Here is a 24,296-nt window from a genome sequence, read left to right as displayed (position 1 = left end):
AGTAATCATTGCCTTGCTCTCTCTCTCCCTCACTTTCTCTTTCTATCCCTGTTCCCTGTCTCTTTCGCTCTGATGCTGGATTCGAATACGCCCTTTTCTGCGCCCTGTTTTCAATGCATCTGTGTTTATTTAATTGTATTAAATGGTTTAACACTACAAGAATTTTTGTTAAAAGGCCAAAAACAAATTTCGTTCATACTCTCGCTTTTGCTTTGTCTGTCTAATGTTTCAATTACGATTTGTTCTTTTCGATTTTTAGTTTATTCATTAAGGTATATTGTGTTGCCTGTATTTTTAGTTGAGTTCAATTTTTGCAATGCAAATTTAAACGTACAATTTTAGAATTTAGATTTGAGTTTGTTTTTGTTTTTTTGTTTTGTAAGATGTATGTTCATTCCATTCCCGTACGACTCCTTTTTTTTCCATTTTCATGGAATTTTCTCGGGGTGTTTTTGAGTGGGTCAACGCTTGGCGTAAACCTTCTAATCCCCTGCGGATGCATCAAAATGGCTGCAGTTTCTTCTTCGAAACGAATCTGTTAGTGTTTAGCCGCTCTGCTTTTTGTTATTCCCTTTTTTTTTTTTAATTTTTGTTAATATTTCGGTTGGTACGTTGTTAGCGGTTTTTTTAAAATATTTTTAAATAAATACAACTTAGTGTGAAATAGAAACGTGCAATCGCGTCTTCTTCTGTCTACAACAGTGTTTTCTCCATCACAGTATGTCCATGGTGTACCATGCGACTCTGGCCCACCTTCTGCAGCGATTTTCTCTGGACCCCTTGACGACGTCAATTCAAGGAGGGCATATGGCCGTCGTGCCAGTTTATCTCGATGTTTGGCCACTTGGTCTGCAGGCAGGTGACCATCGGGTTCGAGGTGCAGACCGACTTCAGATCGCCTTCCAGCAAAATGGCCGTGCCGCAATAGTAGCGCACCTGCATGGAATATATTAGTTAATAAGCGCTCCGTATATAAATTGGCCATCACAGTGAACGAGAGAGATTGGCCGGTCCACTGCTCACCTTGTTGTTCTCATTGGAGCCCGGTATGCCGTTGTAGTGCATCAGCTCGAACGTATCAGGCGTGGAGCGGCTCTCCAGCGGGAAGAACTCGTCCATGAACGCATTTAGCAGTATAATGCCCAAGTTCTCCGGATCAAGACGCTTCTGCATGAGGGCGACACTGCAAAGGCATCGATTACAAACCGTCTTTATGGAACGACATTAGGTTTAGCTTACTAGGCCGGCTCGCTAACCAGATTCAAGGCGACGAGAACTTCGCGCAGCATTGTGGTCGATATGAAATTGTTGCCCTCCGGGTCGTACGATTTGAAGATCCGTCGACCAGTTTCCGAGGGCGTCTCTGGCGAGACAAGCCTCTTTTCGTTGCTGAACAGAACTGGGCAGAGATAAGAGGTCTACACTTAGTAAGAGACCACGGCGAAGGCGCACAAAGCGCTATCAAAAGGGGTAGATTATTGGATGACTCACCGGTTAAATGCGTATCGGAGCCCATCACCCATACGGGATAGCGTGGGTTCTTGAAGAAGGAGCCCACCGTGCAGTAACGCATTTCCTCCATCAGTGTTATAAAGCCGATGTCGCTCTGCTCACAGATGCCACGCAGCTTCAGTCCGCCAACGTCCTGCTCATTATCCCAGACATGGGCAACGGCTCGCCCAGTTAGCATTAGGTTAATCAGTGACTGACCTCCATAGCCGTATGTGCTGTGTATCAGGGGCTCCGACGTGTCTGATATATCGGCCGCAACCAGCTCCGAGCCCTTGGTGAGGAACACCGAGTACATGAACAGCAGCACGCCGTATGTGTGCGCCAGCTGGCCGTAGTTCTCCATATAGTAGCGGGCCACGGATTCGATATCCTTAAAGTGGAGCGTGTGCAGGCGCTCGTGGAACTCATCCGGCGACACTTCCTCGTGCAAGTCCTGATCGAGCTGCAGGGCCTGGGACAACTTGCTGACCGAGGCGGGAGTGGCTTCAGCCGCCTCCTCCACCTCTTCGGAAGATCCTGCCGCTTGGCCAGCTGGAGCAGATCCCTCCTCGCCGGCCGGTGAGCTTTTTTTGGGTGATCCAGCCTCTGTAGCGTTTCCACGTCGGCGCAAGAGATGGACGATGCGGTAACGCGGCGCCCGACAGTTCTTCAGGATGTCACACAATGCCTGGATCAGCAGGTTCTGCGATTTGTCGGGGGAAATCTGAATAAGTGTGGAGATTAGCGTGGTAGTACTCAAGTGGTAGAAGTTGACCAACCTCCGAGAGCTTGATGCCTGGCAAGTCCATGATAATAATCTTAAGCAAGTACGCCTGCACCGGCGCTATCACAGCACAAGGACCGCCCTGCTTCTGCACCAATGCAGACGGTTCCACTTTACTAAACTCGAATCCTGGTGGATAAATTAGTGTAAGTAAAATTAGAGATGGGTACTGCAATGTGAAAAGTGGAGGAGCACAAGAGGGCAGGTAGTGCGGAAACCTTTACCAGCCTTTATAAAGCTACCAAATCTTGTATTCATATCTACAATTGAGCGAGCTAAACTACCAATATTGTAATATATTCATGTCTAGTGGGTTAATAATTGGGAATAGCAGCAAAAAAAAAGGTTTGATAAGAAGGAATGGTACTTGAAAGATACTCAATATTCAATACTCTCATCTTAACGATAACTTTGAAAAAAGAGTATTGAAATAGGACATATTTATCTCAAAATTTGATGACAGGTTAACTAACTAACTTTGTCTATAATCGTAGTTAGTCATTAAATACTATAACTACTCGTGGTACTAAAAAAAGTAATTAATTAATGCCCAATTATAAGAGTCGAGATATGAAACAGGAAATAAAGACACGGAGTATTTACAATCTGCATGTTTGCTTCTTGACAGTAATGCTTTAGACATGACCTGGGATAAGTTTCTATTCTTAGCGAAAAGGAAACTGATTGTATTGTAGTTGGAAAAACAAGAGTAAATATGAATGAACATGACCTGGGCCAAGTTGAAGATAAAAGCGCCCATTCCAACTGGACGCAGCCTTGCCGAGCGCAAAAAGGGCGCGCTTTTTGCCCACAGTGGGTGGTGGTGCATACGATGTGCATGGGGGATGGGAAGATGAGGAGATGGGGAGACGGGGCTGTTGATTGGGTGGTTACCTTGAGACCAACGCTTGAATACATCTTCGCGCACATTGTCGCCCCACAGCAACTGCTTGATTTCGCGCAGTTCGCGCATATCGGTGGCATTCAGCATCGGCTGCTTTTCCTGGTAGCTGGACGCCGATGCAGGTGCAGATGCAGATTGAGAGGATGACGAGGAGGATGCACATGCTCCACTGGTGCGAGGGTTGCTGCTGGCGGTCGTGATGGTAGTCGCCTTGTGCGATTCCAAGGCCGCCGAGGCCAACGTCATCGACGCTGACGACGCTGACGCCGCTGCCGTTGCACTTTTCGCCGTGACGGAGGATGAGGAATCTTCGCCGCCGCGCTGCTCCGGCACGATTTTCTCGTTCATCTCCGCTTAAGATGAAATCAATGCTGCACTGCTTTTACTGCTCTGCTCCGCTCCGTTCGTTCGCTCGCTCGCACGGTCGCTCCTCCACTGGTGGTCAGCTCCTACTCCTTCTGGTGCTCCTAGTCTGTGATTTCGGATTTACTATTTTAGCCCACCAACTTGGTTGGCATTTTTGGCTCGACCAGATGTTATTCGCTTCGCCTCACCAGATTTCCTATGTACAAATCTATTTAATAAATTTTATTTTTTCTTGGTTGATATCGATAGCAGGAGGCGTTATTTGGCACAGCCAATCGATTGACTAGTGCAACAGTGTGGGGCAGTGTGGCCAAAGTGTGCGCAAATACGTAAACAATCGATTGGCGGCTTGCAAATACGAACCCTAGCCATCAAAGCTTACTAATATATAAATCTAGAGATTGTATAATTTTAAGTTTTACCTTTTACACCTATCTTTTGATAAATAAGTTAATACAAATATTACAAGTGAAACTCGTTGTAATATTTGAATAAGGCAATTTCTGTGCAAATTCAAAAAATGTACTAGATTTTGTGCAAATATCGATAACATAGTTGTGGCTATCGGAGAATAGTCCTTTACAGAGTTGTCGCCCCATCCAAGCAGAATTTAAGTTCGATATGAGAAAAACTAACTGTTTTTATGTTTTTTTTCCTTTTTGTTCTGTTTTTTTCTTTTTTATTTGAGTGTTTTTTTTGTATTTTTTTCCGTTTCGTTTTCATTGTTTTAAAATGTGTTCATTTTATGTTCTCCCTTGCGGTGTATATTTTAATTTTCCTCGTTCATGTATCTGTATTATTTTGGTTTTCTTTAAATATAGTAGATATATTGCATATTAAATTAGTTAATAATAATGCGCTGCTCTAGCCCTCTCTTCACTCTATCTCTGTCCCTCACTAACTCAGCTTCTTGCCTTTCGGGCCATTTGAAAACGAATAAAATTCGAAAGAGACTGGTTCAAAATTTTTACATTGTTAAAAATCATTCATATACACTATATCTCGGTTCGTTTATAATTTAGTTCATTAATGGTCATTTCGGTTTTTTTATTGTTGTATGTTTGAATATATAAAATAAGCTTTTTAATTTCCATTCTTGTTATTCGTTCTGCTCATCGATTCGTTATTTAATCATTTATGTTTAATTAGTTATTTCCGTGTTATATTCTTGTTTACAATTTGTTGTTATTTTTTAGAGAAGATTTCGGTTTTCATTTAGTTTTTACTTTTGTTCGTCTGTATTAGCTTGATTTTGGCAGAGTTCTTGTTTTCTGTGTCCTTGTGTTTCGTCTGTTTGTAAAAAGTTTTCAAGTTTACTTAAGAGAAACGTATTTTTTATGTTTAAAGCACTTTTGCATTGCTGGGTGTGGGTGTGTTGTGTCTCTGTGTGTGTGTGTGTGTGGCAATGAATTAAAGCTTTGCATTGTAGTGGTATTGGTTTCATGGGGCGTGGCTGGGGGCTGTGGCCGAATAGTGGAGACAGTTTGAAATTTAAAAAAAAAAACTCAAAAAAGCCCGCCAGAATAGTGTGTTGCTTGATATTTACAGCGATTGGTAAATAAAATATGTATGCTTTTGTAAAATTAAAAATTCAATTAAAAATTTGTCGTTCTCCCATCTTTTTTTTTTAATATTCAAACTTTCAACTCGCCGCGGCATCTCAGTGTATAAATATTTTCTGTTGCTTAATTTAATATTCTATTTTCCGCTTTCTGTATTTATTTTTATTTATTTTTTTTTTCGTTAAAAAGAACACTTTTGTAGCGTTTCTACGATTGGTTTTTGGTTTTATTTTTTTTTATTTTCCGATGTCGAATAAAACGCTAAAATACGCAATGTAAATAAGTATTGTATATATATATATTTATATATGTATGTATATATTTTTTTGTATATAATAGTTTTTTGCATGTTTCTGTAGGCGTATATATAAATAACGTCGCTTCATGTATGTATATATTTTATGTTAAACTTTGCGCGTTTTCCATTCGTTTTTTTAAACTTTTTTAGCAAGCAATTTATATATTTATATGTTTAATATTTTATTTTTACAGTGCAAAAATGTACAAAGAGCCATGAGTAGAGAAAGGAGCCAATGGGGGAATCCCCGGAATGGAATCCCTCGCTATAACTGCACATTTCCACGGTTTTTCTCGCTTTTCTCTCTCACAACAGGAAAATCATAGCTGCTATTCGTTTCACAAATGATAGAATTTCATAAAGCCTAAGTTCGATTGCTACAAAAAAATGGCCTATATTTATCGTGTATATGGTATATAATCTATATAATTTCGAGTGTTCTACTTGTAACTGTCTTCATAAGTTTTTAAAGTATGAGGTAATGTTTTATTTCCGACTTAAGATTAAATATTAATTTATGTCCGCTTCAATTTAATATGTATCTGTAAATATATATATATATATATATTTATATATATATGGGAGTTGTCTATATTTGTATATATGTTATGTATGCGGTGCAGATCCAAACGGGAAGCAGATTCGCAAGCTACATAGCTGATATAGCCGCACTGCATCCACATCCCGTCCAGGTCCGGACGATACAGTGCATGGCTATATAAACGCCACGGTGCAAGGATAATTGTGGGTGCATGTCTTGTGGGGGGAAATCGTGGAGTCCTACGACCAAGTTGGTGGAAACTGAATCTCGAATGGAATCGGCGTTACGTCCTAATATTGTTCTAAGATGAACCTAATGTCAGTGGCAGTTGAATGATATGGGACAGATCTTCAAAAACCAGATTTTCGATTTCTACCATTAAAAATAAGGAGGTATGAACGTGCACGATTTCGAATTTTGAAATCTAATATTAAGCGGGAATTCTTTAGGAAGTGAAAACTTTTCCACTGCAAATGACTGGAAAAAAAACGACTTGGAGTTTAAACTTTGGTGTAGGCGAGTCGGTGATTTGGGGATCTGTGTAGTTTGGGTTCGTGGAGTTTCTAAGTTTAGTTTGGAAATTGGTTCACTACGCTTGTGTAAAATATGCGCTATATGTGATCTAAAGGCTAATCGGCTACGTTAACATTATGTTCGCATTTATTATTTTTATTTTAGATCGAATGTTGTTGGTTTGTTCGTTTTACTATTCAGTTATTGTTATTGAGTGGTTCGAGTCAATGGGGTTAATGGTCTTCCTTTGTCTGCTAGTTGCGTTGCTATAGTTATATATTTTCCACAATTCGTTCTTCGATCGTTTGGTTTGCTAATTGGGGATTATTGTTATTTTACAAATATTAATGGCGAACAAAGCGAGAAATTGTCTGCCATCTCTTCTAATTGGGTTTTGTTTCTTCTTGTTTTCAATTTTTTGTTTTTGTCACGGAAATAGTCAACTATATGGTAATTTAAAAACATGTTGTTAATTTTAATTTACAGATTGCGTTCGTTTTACTTTATATAAATAGATTAAGTTGCTCTCGGTATTTTTATTTTTGCTACGCTCTTTGTATAAAACACTGCCTACTAAAAGTTTACAAATTACGCGATTGCTTTCAGAACTCGAATCCGAATCCGAATCCAAATCCAAATCGGCCTGGATTCGATGTAATTTCATTTATATATTCGCTTTATAATCGGTTTCTGGCTGCTCTACTCGTAATTATACAAAAACACAAGGAGTTACAATACTCATATAAGACGTCGTCCGTATTTACAACCTTTAAGCGGGAACTGAAGCGATCCGGCTGCTTCGATACCAATCCAGGGATCCGATCCGGAATCCCGGAATCCCGCGATCGTGTATAACTAGTTATATTTATAATATTCATGTAACATTACTGAATCGAATCCTCAAGAAAGTGGCAGTTTGCTTTAGTTTTTCTTTTTTTTTTTTTTGTTTGCTTGGGCTGAAGATCGGTTGCGTTGGATTGGAATGATGAGGATGGGATTGGGTGGCAAAACCGCAAAGGAAAGAATCAACTAAACTATAATAATAAGAAGGGGAAACCAAAGTTTTAGTAAACAAATTATGTGATCTGGAAGGAAAACCAAGAAAAATAAAACCAACATAGATTATTTTGTGTGTTTTTGTTTTTTGTTTCGTTTTTTTTGTCGCTTTTCACTGCGTTTTGAAATAAATCCAAAAAACCATATTTATTCAAAACAGCACTGTTTGTATATAATAAAAAAAAATTGTTTGATCTTTTTTTTCGTTTGCTTTTTGTATCTTTTGTGTATTAATGGTTTAATAATAAGAATGTTTTATATGTGTCGATATAAAAACCATTAAAAAATAATTAAAAAGGTTTTATAATATAAACAATTTTGAAAAGCAAAAAATATATTTTTTTTCGGTTGTTTTTGTAGTTTTTTGTTCTTTTTTTTGTTGTTGTTTATTTTAAATGTAAAAATAGAAACTCCTCTTCTGATGATTCAGCTAAACTCGTTTGATTAACCAACAAAAACCATTTTCTTTCAATAGTTGTATTTCATAAAAAGTGTGTGTGTGTGTGCATGTGTGTGAGCATAATGATTTGCGTTTTCTAGAAATCGTTTCAATCTGTCTTTGCTCGGTCGTTATAAGGTCGGAAAAGACGGACACATATATGTGGATCGAAGCAAAAGAAATCCTGGCAGTTTTTTTTCGAATATTCGCTATCTATAGTTTAGCTGTATAGACCTAGATACACATCCATCAGATTCAGCTGTTTGTGGGCGTGGCGCGCTTTCCCACATTTTTCAAACGTAGTAATTCAACACAACTGGAAATGTGAGAATACTTTAGTTGAGATCGTTTGCTAGTTGAACATTCAAAATAAACTGCTCAGCGAAGAATTTCTGGTGCATCGATGGGGTTTCGTGTTGGGTATTGGATGTTGTTGGTCAAATAAATTTGAAAATCCTAAAAAATTGCTTAACCACAGGTATTAATATGTATAGGGTATATAAACCGTTCTTTCATTACTCTTACTTAAGATTACAAAATATATATATAGAAGAAGATGGGTATTCTTACGTTTTGCGAAGCTGATGTTAGTGAAAATTATTTAAATTTAGGTCTAGGGATCGTAAGCATATATGTATAAGTCCGAGTTCTTTTTCATATAGCTGTCGGTGTAGAAAACTATTTGATAGATCGACTATAAATACGTTAGTTTAACTGAACACATTTTTGAAAAATCAAACAGAGCTTTCCCAACTTCCATGCTTGTGGGTGTTGTTGTTGTTCTTGAGCGTGGGTGTGTGCCTGTGTGTGGGCATCGGTATTTGTTGTTGTTGGCAGATATCTCAGTCTAAAATGCTCACACGCACACACACCACTCCTGAAAAGTGGCTCTATCGTGTATCTAAGTGTAGCTTGATTAAATGCGAAAAAAAAAAATGGCTAACGAAAACTGAAGATACAAATAAGAACTATGTTTAACATGAACTAAGTGCGGTGGTTCTCGGGAGGGGAATGGCTCCGGATGTGGACGCGGATCAGAGGAGCATCATCAGCAGCAGCGGCAGGCCCAGGACCAACAGCAGAACCAGCAACACTAGCAGCCACAGCCACAGCCAGAGCCAAGTGGCGACGGTTCCCCGGTTCCCAGCCTCATCGCCGACAGGCACAGCCACCGCTGGCTGCTGCAGTTGCGCCTCCACCTCCTCTCCCACTTCGTCCGCCGCCGCCGTCTTGTTCTTGCGGCAGCCAAAGCGACGACGCTGCAGCAGGAGCAGCAGGCGCATCAGCCGCTGGTAGCCCGTGCCCGTGGGCAATGCCAGCGACACGTTGTTAAAGTTGCTGATGGTAGTGGCTTAGCGACTGCAGTTGGTACTGATGGGGATGTGGGTGCGGATGCGGATGGGCGTGGGGATGCGAGTGTGGCTGGGGTTGCTGGTGGGGATGGGGTTGCCCGTGCTGTGGTGGTTGCGCGTGACCCCGGGCATGGCCATGCATGTGCAGCTGCCGCGTGCTGGGATAATAGTTCGGCATCAGCGAGTGATAAGCGATCGCTGCGCCCGATCGGCCGTTGTTGTTGCTAACCGTGGACAGCGCCGGTGGTGCTCCCAGTAGTGGGGGTCTTCGCTCCGATCGCTCGTAGCTGACCACGCTGCTTGGTGCTGCTGAAGCTGCAGCAGCTGCAACTGCAACTGCAGCTGATGCTGATGACGATGCTGTTGCTGGTGTATTGCCAACCGGTGTTACTGCCACTGGGATTGATGCTGCTGTCCCTCCTCCTCCTCCTGCTGCTGTTGCTAATCCCGCAGCGCTGCTGGCCGGCGTGTCCAGTAAATGATGATGCCTATGGTGATGGTGGTGATGATGATGGTTGTGTCCGTTCACTGAGTCGCTGATGGCGATGTTGATGTTGCCGCCGTTGCTGCTGTTGTTGTTGGTGATGGCGCCGCTGCTGCTGCTATTGCCGATGTTGTTGTGATTACCAGCGCTATTGTTGCCGCTGCTGCTGGCAGCCACCGTTGTTGTCTTGCACTCAGCTGTGACCGATGTTCCTGCCGCCGCCGTCGTCGTCGCCAATGTTGCTGTTGCCACTGCCGTCATCAGATTGCAGGAGTCAAGTCTTTGTCATTTGGAGTTGCTCTGCAGGGCCGCATTGATCTGGGACCACAGCTCCTTTTTGCATGATTTCGATCTGCAACAGGAATCGACCACTTAGTAAACATACTACAAAGTGCAAATTGCAGGATCTCTTACCGCTTGATAGACTGCAGCCAGTCCTTGAATTGCGCGTTCCCCTCCGGCGTGATCTGGAAAGCGGCGCGTGCCGCCACCACAATGCTGGCAAACTCCTCATAGTCGCCCTGGGTCAGATGATACAGCTTCTGGTGGATGCATTGGATGTACCTGCGACAATGGAAAAGGTCCACATTAGCTAAGATCATTCTTCGTACAACAGCACGCTGAGTACTTACATCTGCTGGCACTTCTGGACGAGAGGTGTGAGCGCAGAGCGCAGGTGCTGCATCACCATCTGGTGGTTGTTCCTGCCCAGATAGTGGGCGGACTCAATAGCCACGTCGTGCAGCACGAACGGACTGACAATCGAGTTGACCGCACAGATGCAGAACTGGTGCAGATACTGGGTGCCCAATTTCTTGCTGATCCGTAGCAACCATTTCACATCCTCGCCGTACGGCGGATTGCGGGCATACTTCGCCTGCGGCCGATCGTCGTGGACGCGTCGCGCCAGTGTTTCCATGGCCAGCATGCCCACATTGTAGGCAGCCAGCAGATATCGCAGCTGGGTGGGTCTACATAAAAGAAGAAGTAATTAGTATATGACGCCTATAAGCTGACCACAAATAAGACTCATGGTTGGGATCACTCACGTAAACTGATGTGGTTGTCGTTGTCGCACGGGTGGCTGCGAGGGCGGCGGTTGTTGCTGCTGCGGTGGCTGCGGCGGCGCCTGCTGCATGAATGGGTAAACGGGATGTTGGTGCTGATGCTGGCGCATTGGCATCACGCCCACTCCAACGCCGACGCCCACGCCAGGCGGACCGTTCGGAGGCGGTGGTGGTGGTGGACCATAGTAGCCCTGAGGCGGACCCATCGGTGGGCCCGGAGGACCCGCTTGCATTGCCTGATAGGCCTGCGGCGGCAGCGCCTGGAATGCTCCTGGCAGTGGTTGCGGCTGGAAGCCAGAGGGCGGTTGGCCCGGATGTCCTTGCTGCCCAGGGTGACCTGGTGGCGCCTGACCGCCCATCTGAACCTGCTGCTGTTGCTGTTGCACCACCTGCTGCTGCTGCACCTGCTGTTGCACAACCTGCTGCTGTTGCTGCGGATTCGGCGGCTGCTGTGGCGGCGGCTGCTGGTAGCCGCCGTATGCTTGAGGTGGCGGCGGCGGCCCTGCCGAAATGAACATCTGCATCTGCCCAGGCGGATAGCTCAGGTTGTGGTGGTGCGCATACAAGCCCTGGCAGAAGCTGTACGGTGGATACTGCGCCATTCCGAGGGGAGCCAGTGAGGCGACGCCAACGGGTTGGAATTGGGCCTGTGGATTCTGGACAGAACCAACTACGGGTGGCGGCACTGCTACGGGAAGTCCGGGTCCGGGGCCCACGCCGCCTTGCACCACGGGATTGGGCATGCCAAGCTGTTGTTGCTGCTGCACCACCTGCTGCTGTTGCTGCACCACCTGCTGCTGTTGCTGAACCGCCTGTTGCTGCTGCACTGCCTGTTGTTGCTGCTGGAGCTCGTGCTGCTGCTGGGACTCGATGAGGGCGCTCAGACTCACGGCCGAATGATCCATGGTGTCGTCGTGCGGCTCAAACTCGCTGTTATTCGGCGTGTTCCGCATGTACAGCTCGTACCAGTAGCGGGCTACCTGGAACAGCACCTCCGGATAGACGCCGCCGCCCTTGGCAGCTGTCTCCACGGTTAGACAGGCCCGCTCCAGCATCAGATCGCTTTGCTCCTTGCACTGTAGAATCGCACGCTGGATCTCGTTTGGATTGAGGGCAGCTGCGTGGGGCAGAACAGACAGGGCCAGCTCCGCCGCTGGATAGACCATGTTGCTGTCCCATCCGCGCGACGCACGATCGGCCATGCCTGCCGCTTCGGGAGGCGTGAGATGCGCCTCCCAAGTGTCAATCAGAAAGCTTATCGCCGGCGCACCAATTTCCATAGCTTGCCCCAGGATCCAGGAGACGTGCGACGAGTACGTCCTCGATAGCCAATTGGGGCTCACACAGTTGTGTAGACCAAGGGCATACAGCCCTAGTTGGAAGGCGCACATGTGAAGGGCACGGTGCGGTCCATGGTGGTTTTGGCTGGTGCTCGCCTGGGTGAAGAGCGATGTGGAACTATTGCCGCCGGCCTTGGTCAGCACATTCTTGGCCAGCTCGAACATGAAGTGGGCACTGGCTTCCGATGGCTGGTTGGGTATCGAGGGATATGCTCTCTTTCCCTTATAGCGGCTTTCCTTGCTTCGGCTACTGGTGGAGCCTCCACCACCTCCGCCGCCGCCTCCACCTCCGTTGCCACCTCCGCCATTTCCTCCTCCACCGCTGCCACTGGGATTACCATTGGGATTCTGGCTCCCGCTGACCGTCGTGCTGCTGGAACTGGGGGTTCCCGTGTTTCCCGCTGCATTCGTTGTGGGCACCATACCTTGAACACCTCCCGACTGGCTGCCACTGCTGGCCATGCTCAGGGCACACATGCTTAGTTCCAGTTCGGCACTCGTGGAGCTGTGTGGTCGACTGTTTCCTCCCACACTGCCGTAGTCCGCCGGCAGAAGTTCACATAAATTGGCTACCGGATTACAGTTGGAAGAGGCGCATCCAGAGCCACCGCCATAATCGTGATCCTCCCTGCGCGTGGGCTGATTACTTCGCGTCCTCACAGGCGGATTACTCGAGTAATAAGCGGGCAGGAGTGGCGCATTTAGAAGCGTATGTATGTCCCTGTCCAGAAGCTTCTCCATGATCTTGGCTATCTTGCGGGGCTCATCCTTGTAGTGGGAAAGCAATGTCAGAGCAAGATCCCCGCGCTGCCGGCGGGTTCCTTCGCACAACAACGGATGCTCTGCCTCTGACACATTGGCTTTTAGTCCTAGAGCAGCGACTGCAGCATCGAATCCCAGACTCTCATCGCTGTTGTGCTTGTAGAGCAGCAAACGTGTGCCTGTATTGACCATAGACTTGCCGGCCGCACTTGATACACCACTAGAGGATGCCACGCCAGGGACAATTGTGGATCCACCTAAGGGGCTAAGGGTAACTAGGGCATCGAAAATAAACGTGGCCAGGTTAATCGGCAACAGAGCCTCTCCTCGCGTCTTAAAGGTTCCGCTGCGCAATTGCTCAGCTCGCTCTCGGATTACTTGCAGCTCCGCGGATCCCAGCGGCAGGCGCTTCAGTAAAGCCAGTATGTCCGCCTCCTGGTTGGCCAGCTTGACTTCCAGGGGCTTGGTGCTTGCTGGCGGTCGCGGCATCTCCAAGGCGAAGAGGCATATCCGAAACCCAATGTGGTAGTGTTCAGAGTTCTCCGACAGCACTGTGCAGAGAAAAGCACACTTGGACAGCGTTGCAGAGGCCACAACTGTCAACTGATGCGAGATGGGATTCACGTTTTGCTTCTTGCCCTTTCTCTTGGGTGCGGGTGGCAGTTCCAAAAGTAGGTTAGGCGGATTAGCCAGCATCTGTTCGGCCAGACGGACGGCCAGGATGCAAGCCTCGGCTCCGTGACCGTGGGCATGCAAACCCTCGGCTCTGGCCAGCAGTATATCCCAGGCGTCCTCTGTGGGCCGCACATTGGAGAAAACATGCGGCTTGTCGCTGGAAGCAGCCACTGCAGCTGCCAGAGCTCGGGCTGCATGCGCGGATGAGGTGCAAGGCTGGTCTGCACCCAATGCACCCACACCCAGCACTCCTAAGCCTCCTGCGGCGCTGGCTGCAAGATGAGGTGAAGCGGAAATCACCGGCCCCGTGGAGCTAGCGGCCAAGGCAGCACGGGCAGCTGCCGATGTACTGGGCACCGGCGTCAGATCTCCGCCAGCTGTTGATCCCGCTCCTACCGCTACTGCGTCGCCAGCACCCGATCCGCTACCACTGGAGGCCATAGCCGCTCGACCTGCTGATCCACCCACGCCTCCCTGGTTGAACTCGTCGCTACTGCTGCTAAAGGATTCATCCTTGCTGAGGCGACGAGGTGTTTGCTGCACAGCGCCACCAACCCCGACAGTCGCCTCCTGTCCAGCCATCAGCATAGAGGAAGTGGAACTATTAGAGCTCCCCGAAGCTGTAGAAGCAGATGACGATGAGGAGGAGGCCGACGAAGTGTCAGATGTGGAAAGGGCTTGTTCAACACCCACTGCCACACCCACTCCCCCGACTGGTGGCTCATCCTTGCTCTGCTGCGACACTGCATCGAAGCTGCTCTGCGAATCCGACTCCGTGAGGGTAGATTTCTGGCCAGGCACAACCGCCTGTCCAGGTGGACAGTAGTTATGACTGCTGCTGGTGTCGCCCCCGAAATCGTCGTTCTCGCAGAATCCCTCGCTGCTGGCACTCGAACGATTGCCATCCGTTGCTACCACAACCTTGACATTTGTCACAGAGGCACCGACTCCCGCCGAGCCACTGGGAAGCTGCTGCTGCACGGGATTCACTTCGGCGGCCGCTGACCCTCCAACGGAGTTATTAACTCCTCCGCTCATCTGACCCAAGCCTCCTGCACCAGCTCCTCCAACGGCAACGGAACCCAGTCCCGTGGAAAACCTGCCAGATCCTCCGCCCGCCAACGCTGCTCCTCCGTCCAGATCGGCCGGATTCGTATAGAATCGCGACTCACGAAAAGGCCGGTCCAACCTCTGCTTGAAGGCTCCTGCGTGCATGCCATGATCGCTGGATGAACTAAAGTAATTGTAGTGCTTGTTGTTCGACATCAGCGCTTGGGTGGCATTCAGCTGGCCGGGATTGTTGGACTCGCCCTTGAGGTCCGTGTGCTTGAAGCAAGTGAACGGCGAGTAGTAGATGGGATTCGTGTCGTGGGTGTGCGTCACTCCCGGTATGGGGTAGCCCTCCCAGTCCAAGTAGCACGCCTCGATGGCCGGCTTGAAGCCGATGAACAGCTCCGTCTCGGATCTCGAGTTCTGCTGGTGCTTGTTGGTGTACGACGACGGCATCATTCGGCTCTTGACCACCCGGTCAAGAATCTTTAGATGCCAGGCCGTGAACTGGGCGTGCAGCATATCTCGCTCGTCCGGCGCCAGGCCGGGATTGAGCGCTGCCAATCGCCACAGTGCAACGATTTCGTCGCACAGCGAACTGCAAGCATGCTGCAGAGCCGTGGAGTTGGAGTGAGTGTTAGAGTGCTTACCGCCGGAGTGGCCGTGGGACCCCATCATCAGTGCCAGCTTCGTCTGGAACCACCAGATGAGTATCTGATCGCAGTACAAGCACTCCTCCGTGATGATCTCCAGGAGACGCACTGCGTTCCGATCACAGCGCCTGTACATCTCGCGCACGATCGAAAGCAGATTCCACATGCCCTCCGGCTCACGTCCCCGCAGCGGTCGGAGTAGCGAGCTCCACTCGGCCGCCGCTGGGGGAGCCGAGTTCGTCAGATAGTTCACGTCGCTGTGGCGATAATAGAGCCCATAAATTGCAAAGGAGTCAGGATAGAAGGCTCTATAAGATTACTCACCTAAACACAATCGGGGCGGGCAAACAGAACTTGATGAGGATTCGTTTAATGTTGTTATGCAACGTCTTCTCGTCCAGATACCAGCTGGTCTGGTCGTTGATCGAGGCGCCGGCCGTCGGATCAGGTGCACCGCACACAGTGTTGATCGCCGTGGGTTGCGCACTGAGCAACTCATCCAGGAGCCGCTGAGCCGTCGGCAAGATCTGCTGAGGCAGCTCGCTGATCAGATACTGGGCAAACTTTTGCAACTGGTCGCGTTGCAGGCGAGTCAATGATTCCGATACCGGAGCACGCAGACAGACCTCCTGGGGCTGCAAGACGATAGAATTTAAGTTGTATAAATGAACACGATTCCAATTGATATGATACCACAAGGGAGAGTAAACAAAAGACATTTAACACTTCTGCACCCTGCACCATACTTACGCAATGGATGCGATGCAGACAAACGGCGACTACGTGGGAGCACCAGTAGGCGGACGAGGTGCAGGTGCAGTTGCAAGAGGAGATGCGTCGGCGGTCAAAGGTGACGGCCACATTGAAATAGGCACGCGGCGTCTGATTGACCACGCTGGCCGAGAGGTGAAAGCCTGCAAGTGAATGGGTTAGTTAGTTAGTTGCGTCTAGCATTTATCCCCTGGCGCTGGACAAACTTACCTATTTGCAGCGGATCCTTGACAGCTCGCAACCGAAACAACGAGTCGCCGCGATTGAACTCATCCGCCGAGCTATTGGCCAGGCAGGAGTAGAGCCGGATGTCCTCCTCGTTGTCCGGAAAACTCCAGAACGCAATGCGCAGCTGCAGCTGCTCCGGCACCGGCGGATACACGTGCTCCACCAGCTCGAACGGTATGTAGGAGGCCACACAGCGGGCTGCCAGTTCGGCCAATGTGGATACTTCTGGAAGAAGGCGAACGGAATATAGAAGGCATCTGGGTATTGGATAATGCACTGGTACCATCAAACTATCTGTACAGTGTATTTTGATTGATAATATGCCTTCTAAGTTCTAACAACATTGGTATCATTGAAAACAATGAATTCCATTATATTCTTCAGCTGTGCAGCATTTAAACTCAAACCTTGTCAAATATTCGATTAGATAACCGCCAAAAGTGTTGCATGGATTTAAGCCCAAGTTAAAGCAACCAGTTTAATAAGGGAAAACCATGACGATGTTAATTTCTCGAAGAAGCTGCCAAATGACTAATGCCATATTTCTTCTACCATAATTAAACACAAACAAAGCGCGGAAAAGCCACATGCATGTCACACAGACACCACATACCCATGTCGGGCATTTTATTAATTAAAGAACTTTTTCTGGAGCCAACGGCCAATGACCAGCGAAAGGGAGGTCAACCACGAGGTTTTTTCGGGGTAAAACCAGCACACAGCCCCCAACAGGTCAACAAAATGTAAATTAGATTGTCTGGCGGAATACGCGTAATCATATTAAGTTTATGCCGCATCAGAGCACGAATAAATATTTTAGGATAATTCGATAAGTGCGAGGTGATAAGGATTCTTCGGATTCCTATATCCACATATCACCCATCCGCAAATTACACGATTTCAGGTGATACTATCTTATATTTACATTTTGAACTCAAATCTTTTCCATGCCTTCTCCCTAATAATTTCCAAGTTATCTTGGATTCAAGCCTCAATAAATGCCAAAAGGGATGTTTAGCTAATTAAGTTTCTTATCTTGAATTCCATTAAAGTCCCCCATGCCACTATCCATAAATTGGTGTAGTCGTACTTCCGAATAGATATCGCCTTTATAAACATTTGGGATTCAGACGATTGATTATCTTTCAGTCTGAAACGTAATCCCTCTTGCGAGGCAACTGTGTAAATAAAGTATAGGTTTTCTGCGATGTGGTTGTCGTGGGAAAACATGGAAATCATGGCCACGCAATTTTCCCCTGCGTAAACCAATGTCATTATCTTCGAGGAGCAATTGAGTTGTAGATAAACAGAAATCCACTGAATTGGCATGCAAATAAACCAATGGCAATGGAAGAGGGGACCTGCATTTTAAAGGTCTCGTTTCCAATGCCTTTAAAACGCAGAACGCAGAACACAAAAGACAAACAAACAGACAAACATAAAAAAAAAAAAAAAACAATGACCCCAAAGCACAACAAAGAGTAGAGAGCTTTGTTATTGTATTTCGTATACATACTTATGTATGGTATATATGGTGCGGTGTTTTGCTGATGATGATGCAGCCGCCAAGAAAAAAAGAACACAGAGTTCAAGTTCGCCCACGCAAATAAAAAATTCGCGCAGGAGGATAAACAGATCTCACCGATTTCACTTTCAATTGTTTGAATCATTACTCGTAGTAAGCTAACGAAGAATCCCATTTCTATTTACTCGTTTGCAAATAATTCTTATTTATTAATTCGGATCTGTATTCAGAAACTGGCTTGTTAGAAAATATATATCCCTAATTGATACAACCAAATTATTAAGATTATATTAACATTAATTCAAACTAGTATAACAAAAAAATCGAATTGAATGTGTAATTTCTTCAAACATATCGTATATGGGTTCCATAAAAAACGAGCCAAATTGGCAGCACTGAGCGAAAGAGGTCGTTGTTTTGTTTGTGTTTGTTTTCTTCTACTCGTTCGTCGGCTCGTTGGCCCGTTCTTCGTGCACCACCCCCACCCCCACCCCCCCCCCCTCGCTTAATTTTCAGACACTTTGGCACCATTTTATTCAAAGTCATTTTCCGCAAGCGCTAACTTATTGCTCATGCCTGTCTGCCTGTCTTATGCATACACACAGCTACAGCAAAGGCCAGGAAAATAGCAGCGATTGTTTGCATTTCTTTTTAATATTTTTTGCAAGTTGAGAAACATTAATGCTTATGGACCCAAGTCGAACTTTTAGGTATAAGAAAGTTTACCTATAATTAAAGCATTGAAATTATTTTACCTTTCTTTTTAACTTTTTTTAAGATCCGACAGTACGCAGTACTCTTACCGTCACTCTGAGTTTCATTCGGTTTTAATTATTTTAATTCCATTTGACTGACGAGAGGAGGAAAAGGCAAGGCAAGGAATCCAAGAGCAACAGCTTAATGCATTTGTCAGATGAAGAATTCAGTTAAGAGAGGGACTTCGTGGAATCCGAATGGCCGCATGAGTCAGATTGATTTGATTGAGGAAGGCTTAATAACTGATTCACGTATATGTGCACGTACATACATACATACATGCATATATATGCCATTTTTCCCATTGAACTTCTTTACGGCAGATTCAAGGCTGTTGCTGCCCCTTCAAACTGGTTTGCTCCTTGCCGCAACTGGGCTCGCTCTTGCGTTCGCCCTCGGAGTTTTTATTTGCACTTTAATTTGTTTTCCATTTCCATGCGTCGCACTAACGAAACGTGCAACAATAAAAGGGAGAATATGCAACACAAAGACTCATGCTCCAGTTATTTGTGCTATGCCGAACGAGCCCCTCAAACTTGAGCAACTTCACACTGCCTACGACTATTTGCCACTCGGAGTGGAGTTCTTCCTTGAAATCCCTATGTACACATCGCTAACCAAAAGGATTCATCTCGAAAAGTGTTACCCACACTGAATAAGTTATCGCAGTGAATCTAGTTTCTCCACTCAAGACTATTTAACACGTGGTCATGATAATTTACAAGTCTTTTGAAGACTTAGTGTTAAAATTGAGTTACACTGGCATAAATCAATGCGATTTATTTATTTTAAATCATAACTTATGCGCTGATAACTCATTTGAAAATATGCTGATAGTTATACTTGTGCCATGCTTCTACATATATTTTTTTTATTTCCAGCGACAAATTCGGGTTGTTCGGCACAAAAAGCTCGCACGAAAGCCAAATAACAAAAAAAAAAAAAAAAAAGGGGGTCAGGTCAAAGTGCCAGCAAGCATGTATGTGCTGCATATGTTGGTGCAATTGTTTTGGCTGCGGAAGTGCATGAAACCGATATGCACGGCGAAATGTGAAAAATACAGCTGGTCGCTGTATCTGCATCTGTTTCTGTTTCAGTTTCAGTTCGAAATTGACACCGAGCGAGCCTCGACCCACTAATTAGATGATGACATGTGGCAACGCCGGCCACTCAAGGCACGCACACACTCACAGCCCGCACACCTCTCACGGACACGGAGTTGCATTGTCAGCACTGCAGCGTGACCATTGCACGGTTTCGGTTTATTCGGGGTCATTGCATCGCATCGACGTTCTGCGCTTTACGTTTATGCGGGGCGCACTTGGCGAACGCTCATCTGCGTTGTTCCTGTCATCCCCTGGATGACAGCTCTCAATGGGAGAGATATAGTATGAATGACATAGAATTGGGGTCACCTCAAAACTATACTAACCTTAATTGCTTAAAGTTTGTTTCTATTTTAAAATGGTGTTCTATTTTCCCTAAAAGAAAGCGGGGTCACCATAGTCTATATATTTAACTAATGTTCCTAATGAAATGTTGTTTAAAATCAATTGCAATTTGACAACACTATTTGCCATTTGCCGTTTAATTAAATCAGGCAGGAAGCAATCAGTACGTTAATTAAATATATATCGATCGGGGTCACCATACTCTATTTTCAATCAAATACACTTGGGTTTTGTGCAATTCGGTATAAAGGCCATTTCCATTTGCCTTTTACACACAACGGACAAGGAATTTATCAGTATAATTATCGATTGAGGTCACCAAACCTTACATTCAGACAATTGCAACTTGGGTTAACTGATGTTCGTTTTCATGTCAAGTCATGTCATCAAATTAATAAGTAATTTGGATGCTAGTTAAAAATTAATAGAACCCCTTAGTCAGCGCACCAAAACTTGGCTCAAAACATTTCAATTATGGCATGTTAAATGCTCGAACGCACAGAATTCATATGGTGTATATAAGCATTCAATCGCATCAGAAGCCGTTGACAATTCTGGATCAATCAAATCAATGGGCTTCTTCCGTTGCAACTATCTGAAGAACTACCATATCTGGGGAGCCACAGCAAACGGGGCGGAGGAGCTGCAAGGTGCGAAGGGAATAATGGACTCTCCTTCGTGTCGTCGTCGTCGTATTTATTTTTATTACATCCCCTTGGGGGCAGGTTGTGGTGGTATCCTTGAAAAGGTTCTTTGACACAACAAAGCGAGGCTCTCGTCGCCTCAGCATCGACGTCGAAGTCGACGTCAGCGTGTTCAGCTGGCAGCAGCGACATCGTTTTGAGGCAATATAGTTTTTTGATGCGGTTATTATGTCTTTCGAGCATGAAAATGCAGCTGGCTTCGCCACTGCACACACACCCAGTCGCAGAGCTAGCTCTTTGGCTATTTTCCCGCCAAAAGCAAATAGCTTAAGCTACCAACTATTGGTCCTTTAGGTTTACAAACCAACAGCATATGAACAATTAGATAATTGGCCAACTCCTCTGTTTATAGCAAGTAAAAGTTATGTATAACATTACAGAAAGTTAAAAATGATTACGATTGAGCCAAGTTCAGCTAGTTTTGCAATACTATTGCTTAGCATCAACAAATAGCAATAAAATCAACAAGCTGGCAACCCTGGCTATCAAAGAATCCACAGAGAAGACAACTGGATGGTTGGAGTTTCTCCTTGGCTTTGCCGCTCTGTTTAGTCCTTTGACCCTTCCAAATATAGTCCTGTTTCCCTCCACAGCAGCACTGCTCAGGCGAACAAAGGGAAATAAGCAAACGAATGCAGTGGATGGGCAAATGACGAAGACGAATGGAGGATACGAAGAAGAAACAGCGACGAGGACGAACTGCGCAGTCGCAGCCAGATATCCAGATATTACATGATGATAGTGCTGCGGCGGCGCACAGGATACAGAAAACGTGTAAGGAACGTCTCTTGGCAGGCACGAAACAAAAAAAAAAAAACAATGCCCCAGCCACATGCACAAGCGTAATGAGCCACAGGGAAAGACAAAGGGACGCAACCAAAAGGTAAAAAGGAAACTCGTATAAACGAATGAAAATAAAAAACGTTGGTAGCCAAAGTCGTGATTTTGACTTCAGCGATAAGCAGAGGACTTCGAGGAAATGCGGGGAAACGAAGAAGACAATTGCAGACATAGGGCAACAACAATTACAGCCTGCTCGTTGTTGTGCCTAAGCCAATTTTAAAGAATTTACCAAAAGCGGAAAGGTCATGCGTATAATTACAGGCAGCACAGTGTGGCCAAATGTGCATTGCACATAGCAAAATGAGACCAAGCTAGTAAAACATACAGCTAAAGCAAATCACTCTACTTGGCTTAAAAACTAAATTGTGTAGCAAGTAATTGATTATTTAACGCTATACAGATAGCTCAAAGAAGCTGTACATGTGAGTAGTGCCTAACTCATTATAAAGGGAAAAGTTATAGGTATTAACTATTTGGATATAAGCGGGATGAGGGACTCAATATCTTTTGTATGCGACATATGAAAGCTTGTTATACGAAAGTTTGTCTTAATTTCCTAATAAAAGAGGATAGCATTTGATGTCTTTAGGACGCACACTTTTAGAACTTTAAAAACTGTCAATGTTGGAGAACGTTTTTCGGATTTTAAGAAGTTCAATAATAGATACGACAGTTTAGATTTGTATCTGTGATTTTTACAACTGTAGTTTCACTGGTGAAATGCTGAATGCTCCGAGTACACTGCCCTAAATCCCGCCCTAGCAACAAGGAGATGCTACTCACCATAATGTCTGCCGCAGGTGGATGTGTTGGCCATGGCCGTTCCATTGCCGCCCGGTGTGCAGGAACCAGAGGCACCTGCTCCTCCGAACGGCGGTGCTCCCGAGCCGCCGGCCACAGACATACCGCCCACGCCGCTCAAGCCGCCATTGCCTGCGCCGCTGCCTGCAGCGGGCTTCTTCCAGCCGCGCCAGTTGTTGCACAGCGATTCCGGTTCGGAGCTCCAGCTGCAGAGGGAGTCTTCCTCGAAGCGGATGGAGTCGTCGAAGCTGAAGCGGTCCATTTCCTCCGGATTCCATTCGTTGGCCGCTGCTCCTGCAGCGTCTCTGCCCGCCGCTCCGGCTCCTGCGCCACCTCCTGCTGTTCCTTCGGCGCCAGCGCCGACTGCAGCCGCTCCTCCGCCTCCTCCATTGTTGTTGTTGTTACCGCCGCCTCCTCCTCCTCTGTTGTTGTTGCCGCCGTTGCGATTCGCCAGCGTGAGGCTGAGATTGTGTGTGTTTACAGTTGCTCCTTCTTCTACTGCTGAAGCTGATTCTTGTTCTTCTTCTTCAGCTGCTCCCCCGTTTGTTTGTTTTCCTCCGCTTCCTCTTCCTCCGTCTCTCTCACTGTTACTCTCCTCTCTTTTTGGATGGATGTATATGTATAATGGATCTCTGCCAAACGCTCAATTTAAAATCGTGTAAAAGGCGAATTTCTCTTGAGCGTTCTACTCTTCCTCTTTTCTCTCTCTGGCTGTGTTCCTCTCCTTCGCTTCTCCCCTTTCTAACTCAAGCACACCGCCGGACTTGCTTGCTTTTAATTAACTTATTAACTATAGATTTATGCTTAGGGCTTTAGGTTTCACTTTTAGACTTAACTTTAGGTTTAGATTTAGATTTTGGGGAGTTTAAAAACTATTTTTCTTTATATGTACAAAATACGTTCAGTGCGCCGCGGTCTCTGTCGCTGCCTCTGCCTCTGCCCGCGTCGACTGCGACTGCTATTGTTTGTTGTCGTTGTTGTTGCATGTGAACTTTTTCGTATCCCCCAACGAACGAGAGAGTGAGATGGGGCTATGCTATGCGACTGCCGAAATGAGAGGGCCAATTTGTATTTGTAGTTCTTGTTGTTGATATTCTTGCTACTGTTGTTATTGTTGTTGATGTGGTTCTTGCTATTGTTGTTTTTGCAGGGGACCCGCAGTCGTTGTTATTGTTGTTAGCGCTCCTCTTTTATCCGCTCTGCGCTTTGCAGTCCTCTTTGCCGTTAATTATTTTTTCACTCCTTCGCTTTGTGTATCATCTTCGCTTTATCCTGCGCGCACCGCACTCACTCTTTCTCACTCACCCTCACTCACTCACACAGCAGTAGCAGCAGCAACAACAACGTTGCACACAACATCAATATATTGGATATATATCAACACTTTTTCGCCTGCGTGCTCGTTAGTGTGTGTGTGTGCATGCGTGCGCTTGTCGATTTTCACTGCCTTCTTTTCATTGTGTGTGTATATGCGCTGCGCGTTGTGTTTGTCTGCGTCTGTGCGTGTGTTAGGTTGACGTGTGTGTGTGAGTGAACGAACGAAATGCGTTTAGCGAACGTTTTTTTAAAAAATCCTTAAATTTTTTGTGGATTTTGGCGATTACCGACACTTAAAACGGCACTGCACACGCGTCCCCGAAAACAACGGCACCTAGATTCGCTGGCCGAGTTACGATTTGTTTGATGCTACGCACGGTTTTCGGACACTTTTACACGGGGCTTTGTTTTTACCCATCGCATCGTCGACTCTTTTGCTCCTAAACGTTGTTGGTGTTAGTGGTCAGCGATAGTGCTCACACACTCGATATCGGTTTTCGATTATTTTCGACTGAATATTCGATAAGGTCAAGAGTATCGGTTTTCCGCGTACGAATTCCCAG

At 46.1% G+C, this 24,296-nt stretch overlaps 3 protein-coding genes across 5 annotated transcripts; all 3 read right to left on the bottom strand.

The window, feature by feature from the left end:
• Positions 1 to 102: 102 nt before the first annotated feature.
• On the bottom strand, positions 103 to 3,832 carry LOC6614929 (ubiquitin carboxyl-terminal hydrolase MINDY-3 homolog). 2 transcript variants are annotated; one of them, XM_002039310.2, is made up of 7 exons: positions 3,734 to 3,832; positions 3,170 to 3,651; positions 2,271 to 2,404; positions 1,492 to 2,215; positions 1,240 to 1,399; positions 1,024 to 1,183; positions 103 to 936 (listed from the first exon to the last, which is right to left on the bottom strand). In XM_002039310.2, the coding sequence occupies exons 2-7, from the start codon at positions 3,525 to 3,527 to the stop codon at positions 790 to 792; spliced, it is 1,683 nt and encodes a 560-aa protein (XP_002039346.2). In that variant the 5' UTR covers positions 3,528 to 3,651; positions 3,734 to 3,832; the 3' UTR covers positions 103 to 789. The 2 variants fall into 2 exon arrangements, with proteins under 2 accessions (XP_002039346.2, XP_032580144.1); XM_032724253.1 differs by having other exon boundaries at positions 3,170 to 3,668; positions 3,734 to 3,831.
• A 3,752-nt stretch (positions 3,833 to 7,584) lies between these two features.
• On the bottom strand, positions 7,585 to 10,069 carry LOC6614928 (cyclic AMP-responsive element-binding protein 5). The gene has a single exon (XM_032726488.1). It carries the CDS (start codon positions 10,049 to 10,051, stop codon positions 9,284 to 9,286), a length of 768 nt encoding a protein of 255 aa, XP_032582379.1. The 5' UTR covers positions 10,052 to 10,069; the 3' UTR covers positions 7,585 to 9,283.
• On the bottom strand, positions 10,049 to 24,199 carry LOC6614927 (zinc finger SWIM domain-containing protein 8). 2 transcript variants are annotated; one of them, XM_032726484.1, is made up of 8 exons: positions 22,399 to 24,199; positions 16,319 to 16,561; positions 16,088 to 16,251; positions 15,662 to 15,972; positions 10,840 to 15,594; positions 10,423 to 10,761; positions 10,205 to 10,354; positions 10,049 to 10,142 (listed from the first exon to the last, which is right to left on the bottom strand). In XM_032726484.1, exons 1-8 carry the CDS (start codon positions 22,676 to 22,678, stop codon positions 10,076 to 10,078), a joined length of 6,309 nt encoding a protein of 2,102 aa, XP_032582375.1. In that variant the 5' UTR covers positions 22,679 to 24,199; the 3' UTR covers positions 10,049 to 10,075. The 2 variants fall into 2 exon arrangements, with proteins under 2 accessions (XP_032582375.1, XP_032582376.1); XM_032726485.1 differs by having other exon boundaries at positions 16,319 to 16,558.
• Between the last annotated feature and the right edge of the window lie 97 nt (positions 24,200 to 24,296).

Source organism: Drosophila sechellia, chromosome X, assembly GCF_004382195.2.
Source record: "Drosophila sechellia strain sech25 chromosome X, ASM438219v1, whole genome shotgun sequence".
In the NCBI taxonomy this organism is placed as follows: Eukaryota; Metazoa; Arthropoda; class Insecta; order Diptera; family Drosophilidae; genus Drosophila; species Drosophila sechellia.
The sequence above is the reverse complement of the archived record's forward strand: the minus strand, read 5'-3'. Positions and strand labels throughout refer to the sequence as shown.

Excerpts from the sequence above, each read along its gene's own strand:
- LOC6614929 (XM_002039310.2), bottom strand. The coding sequence starts at position 3,527 with ATGAACGAGAAAATCGTGCCGGAGCAGCGCGGCGGCGAAGATTCCTCA. Across the intron at positions 2,405-3,169 it reads ATTCAAGCGTTGGTCTCAAG|GATTCGAGTTTAGTAAAGTG; the intron begins GTAACCACCCAA and ends TTTATCCACCAG. Across the intron at positions 937-1,023 it reads GCTCCAATGAGAACAACAAG|GTGCGCTACTATTGCGGCAC; the intron begins GTGAGCAGTGGA and ends TATTCCATGCAG.
- LOC6614927 (XM_032726484.1), bottom strand. The coding sequence starts at position 22,678 with ATGGACCGCTTCAGCTTCGACGACTCCATCCGCTTCGAGGAAGACTCC. Across the intron at positions 15,973-16,087 it reads GTCTGCATCGCATCCATTGC|CCCCAGGAGGTCTGTCTGCG; the intron begins GTAAGTATGGTG and ends ATCGTCTTGCAG. Across the intron at positions 10,355-10,422 it reads GTCCAGAAGTGCCAGCAGAT|GTACATCCAATGCATCCACC; the intron begins GTAAGTACTCAG and ends CCATTGTCGCAG.
- LOC6614928 (XM_032726488.1), bottom strand. The coding sequence starts at position 10,051 with ATGACGGCAGTGGCAACAGCAACATTGGCGACGACGACGGCGGCGGCA.